Source organism: Protomyctophum bolini, assembly GCF_963924005.1.
Source record: "Protomyctophum bolini genome assembly, chromosome: 13".
Classification (NCBI taxonomy): Eukaryota; Metazoa; Chordata; class Actinopteri; order Myctophiformes; family Myctophidae; genus Protomyctophum; species Protomyctophum bolini.
In genome coordinates, this window is record NC_137874.1 from 42,009,992 (window position 1) to 42,019,345 (window position 9,354).

General features: G+C 45.2%; 1 protein-coding gene across 1 annotated transcript in view; it reads right to left on the reverse strand.

Annotated features, from left to right (window-relative positions):
- LOC308327704 (cilia- and flagella-associated protein 70-like) overlaps window positions 1-9,354 on the reverse strand; it is a gene marked incomplete at its 5' end in the record, with an annotated part of 35,266 nt that overhangs the window by 1,384 nt on the left and 24,528 nt on the right. Inside the window, 6 exons of the mRNA XM_080781229.1 lie at window positions 1,057-1,158; window positions 1,653-1,742; window positions 2,474-2,635; window positions 5,064-5,216; window positions 5,488-5,621; window positions 7,533-7,655. Of these exons, the coding sequence (XP_080637355.1) occupies window positions 1,057-1,158; window positions 1,653-1,742; window positions 2,474-2,635; window positions 5,064-5,216; window positions 5,488-5,621; window positions 7,533-7,655 (764 nt within the window). The remainder of the gene's footprint in view (window positions 1-1,056; window positions 1,159-1,652; window positions 1,743-2,473; window positions 2,636-5,063; window positions 5,217-5,487; window positions 5,622-7,532; window positions 7,656-9,354) is intronic.

Here is a 9,354-nt window from a genome sequence, read left to right on the forward strand (position 1 = left end):
ATGGGAACCGCAAGGTTGCCAGTTCGAACCCGGGCTCCCCCAGAGTTACTGTCGAAGTGTCCTTGAGCAAGACACTGAACCCCTAATTGCTCCCGATGTGCTAGTTGGTGCCTTGCATGGTTTCCGCTGCCATCGGTGTATGAATGGGTGAATGTAATGCACAATCTATGTAAAGCGCCTTGGATAAAGGCGCTATATAAATGCACCATTTACCATTTATTTACCATTTTGTTTCGAAAATATTGAATAAATGAAAAGTAGTAAAAAAAAAAAAAAAGCTCTCGGGACAAAACCTCTTAGCTCCATTGGACCCTCAAACTGTCTGCTAAAACGGCTAACTCCACCATGCACCTCTCCCCCTCTTCTAAGTAATTGACTTGACCATAATTTATATAAGTCACAACGCCAACTTTGATGAGGCAGTATTATTGCTTTGTAGGTTTTCTTCATTTCCTGAGAAAATGTATACATATTTTTCATTTCCTGAAAAATTAGCATTTTGGAGTTAGGTGGTTTCTTCCCGACAGCAAAGACATTGGATATAGTTTAACACTGAACATAGCAGTGTGTGCATGTGTGTGTGTGTGTGTGTGTGTGTGTGCATGTGTGTGTGCGTGCGCACCTTAGAGTATATATGAATAGAGACGGCACCCGGAGGAAACCCTGAGGCCAAATGGACATAGTGGCCGAATTTGGTATTGCAGCTCGAGCCAGCGCCGCTCCGTTGACTATCATTGCGCAACGTTCATGTGTTTGGGGCCATGACACGTGAACGAATGTTTCACACGTGAACGCAGCACAAACGGCACAATGACAGTCAACGACCAGCGCGTTCATGTGTTTGGGGCCAATCCATCCCAGAATGCACTCTGTTCCTACACGGAAGGAGGAGTGAAATCGCCTCATGCGCTTTTGAGCAACTTAATGCAAGTGGATGAGCGGAGAACTCGGGTGTCTTCTCTATTCATATATACTCTAAGGTGCGCACGTGTGTGTGCGTGCAGCCTGCGTGCGTGCCTGCGTGCGTGCGTGCGTGCGTGCGTGCGTGCGTGCCACCTTGAGGCTGATCAGAGTCAGGTAGCTCCAGACGGCAGCGTGATGGTTGTTCAAACGGTTAGCTTCGATCAGCGCTTCCTCTGCCTCGCACACGTCACCTAGCTGAGAGACACATGACCACTGTAACCACATCACGTCACCTAGCTGAGAGACACATGACCACTGTAACCACATCACGTCACCTAGCTGAGAGAAACATGACCACTGTAACCACATCACGTCACCTAGCTGAGAGACACATGACCACTGTAACCACATCACGTCACCTAGCTGAGAGACACATGACCACTGTAACCACATCACGTCACCTATAGCTGAGAGACACATGACCACTGTAACCACACGTCACCAAGCTGAGTGACACATGTCAAGGTGCAGGTTTGTCCATTATGTGTTCAAATATAAAGTCCATGTATTTGCCAGAGTATGTATCGTTACACTCCTAATACACTCCACATAATACATAAACATGGTGACCATTGCTCTGATCAATATAAGGGATTTGAAAGTCGCATAAGTGGCCTGAAAATGTAGCAGACAAAGAGTTATACAAACAAGGACATGCTTGATTGGCTGAGGGGTGGGGTGTAATTTACCCGGTAACAGGCGATGCCCAATCCCAGCCAGGTTAGACAGGAGGGGGAGGAGCTACAGGCTCTCAGGTAGATGGTTTTAGCCTCGTCAAACTGTAAGAAACAAAATTCATGCGACGTTAAGGGAAAGGGAGGAGAGGCAGACCAAGGACCACGTCCCACTGGGAGGAGACCCCGGGGCAGACCAAGGACCACGTCCCACTGGGAGGAGACCCCCGGGGCAGACCAAGGACCACGTCCCACTGGGAGGAGACCCCGGGGCAGACCAAGGACCACGTCCCACTGGGAGGAGACCCCCGGGGCAGACCAAGGACCACGTCCCACTGGGAGGAGACCCCGGGGCAGACCAAGGACCACGTCCCACTGGGAGGAGACCCCGGGGCAGACCAAGGACCACGTCCCACTGGGAGGAGACCCCCGGGGCAGACCAAGGACCACGTCCCACTGGGAGGAGACTTCGGGCCAGACCAAGGACCACGTCCCACTGGGAGGAGACCCCGGGGAAGACCAAGGACCACGTCCCACTGGGAGGAGACCCCGGGGAAGACCAAGGACCACGTCCCACTGGGAGGAGACCCCGGGGCAGACCAAGGACCACGTCCCACTGGGAGGAGACCCCAGGAGGAAACACATCGACTCACTGGGCCTTGGAACGCCTCAGGATCCCCCAGGAGGAAGTCACTATAATGTTGCTCTGGAGAGGGGAAGTCTGGAACACTCTGGTGGAGCTGTTGCCCCCACGACCTGACTACGGATAAGCGGTTGAAGATGGATGGATGGATGGATAGTACTTGTAGTCGTACGTGTCCTCGTACGTAGCCTACCTGTGCGGTGCGTAGATATATTTGTCCCAGTCGCAGGAACACGCTGTGAGTGTCTGCAGGTTGTGTGGTGAAGTCCAGAGATCTCTGGTAGAGCTGCTGAGCTCTGCTGTGATCTCCACTCTCATACACAGTGTGTCCGTACAGCGCCCACGTGTCTGAGTCCTACACACGCACACACACACACGCACACGCACACACACACACACACACACACACACACACGTCAATGAGTCTATATAGAAGGACAATATCAGTCACCAGAAGCAGAGATGTGTCTAAAAGGTCATTTTCTGTTGTAGCACCCACACTGTGGAATGAAGATCCACCTCATGTCAGAGCTTCTCAAGCCTTGTCCGTGTTTAAATCACGTCTGAAAACTCACTTGTAACTCCTTGGCATTTGATTAAGAGTTGCTGTGTCCTTATGTTGCCCTGTCTATAGTACTGTTGTTGTTGTTGTTGCTTTTTTTGTATTTCTTTGTGTACAGCACTTTGTTTCAACCTTGTTGTATAGAAATGTGCTTTATAAAGAAAGTGGATTGGATTGGATTGGATTTAAACGCAACCTAACAAGACTATAACCCGAAATGATTATCGGAGATATCGGGGGGGGGGGGGGGAGGAGGAGGAGGAGGAGGGGGGGGGGGGAGGGAGGAGGAGGAGGGAGGAGGGGGTGGGGAGGGAGAGGGAGGAGGAGGAGGGAGGGGGAGGAGGAGGAGGAGGAGGAGGAGGAGGAGGGAACCGGTGGACTCGATACTGCCACCGTCTGGCGGAAGTCACAAAGTGTTTGCTTCATAAAACTCGTACTCACCGTAGAGATGCTGTGAGCTATAGACGTTCTGTGCATGACATTGTAAGTGTTGGAGTTTGGAAGCGCTCGTTGGATATCACCCAGCGGCCCTGCGTGGTGCGTACCAAGCGGTTTCGAATTGGCACAGGAGGCAAGCGGGACGTCGCGTTACCGAAATCGAGCGCTTCCCAAAGTCAACTGATTACATCGAACCAGTGTCGTTGTTGGCAGCAAATTTCTATTTTAGTTATATAGTCATATTAGTCTTTGGAGTGAAACTTCATTCAGTTTTAGTCACATTTTAGTCACCTCGGAATGTCAGTCTAGTTTTAGTCGACTAGATGTCATAAGATTTTAATCGACTAAATCTACAGTTGATTTAGTCGACAAAAATTTTGGCGGGTCTTGATGCCGTCGTAATGAGTGTTTTTACACTTGCTGAAAATAGCTGATCTACAAGCTCACAACGCGTCGCGTTGTGACGCGTTGTGGGCTTGTAGATCAGCTATTTTCAGCATGCAACCAAGTGTAAAATGACTTATACTGGATCTCTTGTCCACTAGTCCCGGACCCTTCCTAACATTTTAGTCTAGTTTTATTTGTTGACGAAATTGTAGTCATCGTAGCTTAGTTTTCATTTAGTTTCCATTCGTTTTTGCCAGTGAAAAATGGTAGTCGACGAACATTTTTCGTCTTTAGTTTTAGTCGACGAAAACAACACTGCATCGAATGAAGTATGGAATGTGCACGTGTGTTCCAATTTACAATTTAGGCATTTAGCAGACGCTCTTAATCCAGCGCGACTTACATTAACCCATTCTGACCGGGAACCCGTTTTGGTGTTAGCATCATGTTATGCTTTAGCTATTGAAAAATAGCAGATCTACAAGCTCATAGCGCGCCACCGAGTGGTGCGCTACGAGCTTGTAGGTCTGCTATTTTTGAAAAATCGAAGAACGACTGACATTTTTTTATAATCTGATCTCAGGTCAGAATGGGTTAATCAGACCAGTGTGTGTCCGGTGGAAACCTCGTATGAATCTGATCTCAGGTCAGAATGGGATAAGAAAGAACAAAAAAAGCATGTGAATACATCACATAAAAAGCATTTATCATGAAACATGCGTAAGCTAAGAACGTAACAGTGGAATATCTATATAATGAAATTATACATATAAACTATACATAATGTACTATGACGTGCTATGATGACTATACATATAATGCAATTATAGTGGCGTCTACATAACATGCTATAAGTCTGTATCAAATGTTATCTAAGGGGGTGGGGTAAGTAATAATAATAATAAAAATAATAAAACTTTATTTGTATAGCACCTTTCATGACATGAAATGCAGCTCAAAGTGCTTTACAGAGAAATGGAGGATAAAAGAAAAGCAAGGCAACAACATTAAAAACAAGCAGTAATGCAATACAGTGAGGACATGAATAACAAAAATAAAAAATAAAAGATCAATTAAAAGCAATGTTGTAGAAGTGGGTCTTGAGCTGAGCTTTAAAAATGTCTACAGAGGCTGCCTGACGAAGGTACAGTGGGAGCTTGTTCCATGCCGACGGCCCGTAGAAGCAAAAAGCTGCTTCCCCGTATTTTTTAGTTGCCATTTTTTTTGGCAAAGCGAGCAGGCCAGCAGTGGAAGACCTTAGGGGGCGGTTTGGGACATATTTAGGCAGGCATATGTAGGTAGGAAGGTGCGAGGGTGCGAGGGAGGTGCATGGGTGTTCCCGCACCCGTGCGTGCGTTGCGTTGCGTGCGTGTTAGATGGTATATGGTGCCGTCACCTGGAAGCTGTGCTGCAGCGCCTCCTCCAGGCAGGCCGAGGCGGTGCGGTAGTCCTGTTGGAGCAGGTGCAGTCTGGCCAGACGCAGCAGGTACTGTGACGATGCCACGCCCCCTGAACACAGCAGCCACTGAGACACACACTGCTCTGCCCCCTGACAGACACACACACACACACACGCACACGCGCACGCACGCGCGCACGCACGCACGCACGCACGCACGCACGCACGCACGCACGCACGCACGCACGCACACACACGCGCGCACAAAGTGGTGGTGGAAAAAATACTCAAATGTTTTACTACTTAAGTGAAAGTCAATAGTTAGTTTACCAAAACAATCATTGAACTAGAGACAAACCTTCAAATGTATAAAATCTCTTGAAAATAGCAGATCTATACGTGTGTGTGTGTGTGTGTGTACCTTCAGTGCATGGTGTCTGAGCAGGAAGTCAGCAGTGTGTGTGTAGATGCCGTAGCGATCGGGACGAGTGTGAGGCTCCTCCTCCTCACTGCGTCGGTCTGACTCCTCCTCTTCCTCCTCCTCTCTGTCACCTCCTTCATCAATGCAATGATGTAATGATGTAATATTGTAATAATGTATTATTGTAATAATGTAATTATAATAAGTCGTGATGGGAGATTAATCTCCATACACAGATTATACATCGGTATCGGACGATTTCTGTTGACTTTAGGTTCATCGGCATAGTTTCGATTAATCAATCAGACCGATTAATAATTAATCGGTCCGATTAATAATTAATCGGTCCGATTAATCGGTCTGTCTTTACAGATAAACAAGACCAAAGTAACAGCTTGAACAGATCTACAAGCTCCCGATATTAAATATGAAGGTATTTAAGTTAAATCTGACTTGCCTAAGCATGCAGTGCAGACACCCTGTTACAGTTTATCAGAATGGCAAAATTATTATAATTCTTCAGTACAGAATTAGATCATATATCGACATCGGTAATATCGGTCATAACAGCAATGAATTATATCGGTTATCGATATCGGCCAAAATATCTCATCGACACATCCCTTTTCTATTACTTATATAAGTAATAAACACATGACTAATTACAAAAAAATCATTTTAGTTTAGTTATGACTTCTCCTCTGCATGCTGTAGTGTTTAGATGGTTCTGTTATGACTGCTCCTCTGCATGCTGTAGTGTTTAGATGGTTCTGTAAGACTTCTCCTCTGCATGTTGTAGTGTTTAGATGGTTCTGTTATGACTTCTCCTCTGCATGCTGTAGTGTTTAGATGGTTCTGTAAGACTTCTCCTCTGCATGTTGTAGTGTTTAGATGGTTCTGTTATGACTTCTCCTCTGCATGTTGTAGTGTTTAGATGGTTCTGTTATGACTTCTCCTCTGCATGCTGTAGTGTTTAGATGGTTCTGTTATGACTTCTCCTCTGCATGCTGTAGTGTTTAGATGGTTCTGTTATGACTTCTCCTCTGCATGCTGTAGTATTTAGATGGTTCTGTTATGACTGCTCCTCTGCATGTTGTAGTGTTTAGATGGTTCTGTTATGACTTCTCCTCTGCATGCTGTAGTGTTTAGATGGTTCTGTTATGACTTCTCCTCTGCATGCTGTAGTGTTTAGATGGTTCTGTTATGACTTCTCCTCTGCATGCTGTAGTGTTTAGATGGTTCTGTTATGACTGCATGTTGTAGTGTTTAGATGGTTCTGTTATGACTTCTCCTCTGCATGCTGTAGTGTTTAGATGGTTCTGTTATGACTTCTCCTCTGCATGTTGCAGTATTTAAATGGTTCTGTTATGACTTCTCCTCTGCATGTTGTAGTATTTGATGGTTCTGTTATGACTGCATGCTGTAGTATTTAGATGGTTCTGTTATGACTGCATGTTGTAGTATTTAGATGGTTCTGTTATGACTGCATGCTGTAGTATTTAGATGGTTCTATAACTTATTGTCCGTTTTTGTCCACAGAAGTGAACCTTTCAAGCCTGTTTTCTCAACTCGCTGTTTCTCTGCAAGACATTACTCTAATCCATATCTCCTAAACTGGTGGGTCAAACTGAACAACCAATATCTCAATTTGAAGCTATGATTCCCTGCTTTCACATGACATGAAGAAACGGAAATAATCGGTAAAATCGTAAAAAGAAAAAAAAATCCAATGACTAAAGGCCTATTCATACATAGACTGGTTTTTCGGTGGTGAGGTGACCACCGCTCCAGTGGTGAGGTGACCACCGCTCCGGTGGTGAGCTGACCACCGGACCTGAAATAACGTTGAGCGGTGGTGAGTAAAAACAGAGAGAAGGGCTGGAGCGGTTGGCGGTGGTTTGCTCTTCACCGCGGCTCAGTGACGTCATGTTAGTAGTTCGGTGGTCACCTCACCTCACCACCGAGAATACTAGACTATGTATGAGCCTTTAGCCCCACAGTCACAATTGGTAACGTTTGTGACCTCCTGCTTGTTGACCAATCACCTGGCTTGATGCTGGGCGATTGACGGGCTGACGGGTGCTGAGGGGAGGGGCCGAGGACTCTGCCCGCCTCCTGAAGAGCCATCTCTGCCTTGAACTGGTTGCCATGGGAACAGTGGAACAGCCCTGTTGACACCACAGCACACCATGTTATTATGGTCTGGAGGAGTTCCTCAGGGATCAGGTTTAGGCCCTTTAGTTATATAAATCATTTACTACTACTTGAAACACAGTATGTTGCGTTGAACAAACTTGTTTAGAAATCCAATGTCGTTACACACCACATCTCCACTAGCTAAAGAGTGCTGATCTACAAGCCCTCAATTGTGAGCTTGTAGATCTGCTATCTTAACAGAGTCCAGGCCTCCACACTGTGATAAATAACATGTTTATATTCTATATGTTACCTAATAGTGTCCAGGGGCCTATTTCACGAATCTTGGATTAACAAATCCAGGATATAGGCCAAAGCGAGGCTTTTTAAATCCTGATCTTTACAGCCTGGTTTATTCCGTTCCACTAAAGCCAAGCGAGGCTCAGAATTGGCGGATTTGGCGAGCCGGTCTCAGCAAGCCTCGCTTACAAGCGCGTGCACGCATTCCTTGAAAAGTCATGATGCCGATCATAGATTTCTTGAGCGAGACCAATCATGAGCGAGGCGAGCAAATCTGCAGGGAGAGCTGCGGCTTTCACCGATGAGGAGCAAGAAAATCTTATGATATACTACGAGGAAGCCAAGGAAATAATAAAAAAAAGGAAATACAAGCGCCATTAACAAGGCGAGGGAGAGAGCGTGGCAAAATATTGCCAACAGATTGAACGCGTAAATTGTAAAGCATATTATATATATAGGCCTATAGTCGAAGTCCATAAATATATAATTCAGTGAACCTATAGCCCCGAGTTGTGGAGGGTGAGCTATAGTTCCAAACGAGCTTAAACTTTAAGGGCACTTTCTCGAAATAGCGCACTGAGCTCATTTGTGCAATGCAAACGCCAAACTAATAGGCGAGTGCGCTCCGGATTCGGTACGGTATGGAATTATATCCTACTAATCTACATGTATTGTGCGCCATGAAATGTTACATTACATTAAGTCTGTCTGTCTATCTGTCTGTAGTGTCACGATTGCATGGCATGGCAATACCGATTTTTCAGAATGTAGTATTCCATCATAATTTGAACCTATGTCTCAAATTTGAAAGCACTATATTTCTAAAACTATGAAACATTTCAAAGATTCCTTTTCAGGCACACATGTCCACCGTAGGATGAACTTAAATAGGTTTGAATGGGGTTTCTAGGTGTAAGTATGTAGGACTATGGGTGAAACGTTATAATGGTAATATGTTTTAAAACAATGAGTAATGGTAATATTTAGTGGTTTTCACTTTTACAAAAATAAATAAATAATAATAATTCGTCTTAACCGTGCACTTGCACGACAGCAAACCTATTCATGGGGAACATTCACCAAAAGCAGCTGATCTACAAGCTCACAAGCTGTCATGATGTTGTGCAGCCTATATATTTTGGTTATTTGATTTTATATAGTGCTTAAATTAGTCCTTTAATGCAGACCGATACAAATAAGGCAACATAAACCCATAATAATTGAATAAATCTGGAAAACATCATTGGTTTGTGATCAGTTTGACTGCTTAATGAACAGTAAAGACATCAGGATTAGGTTAAACCTGGCTGTTAGCCTGGTCCGGAGCAGGCTAAGTCCAAAGCATAAGTTCCCATGGTAACTTATGTAGCATCCCTTTCATGAAACCGAATCAAGCCTCAACATATCCAGGTTAACTGGTTAAGTTAATCT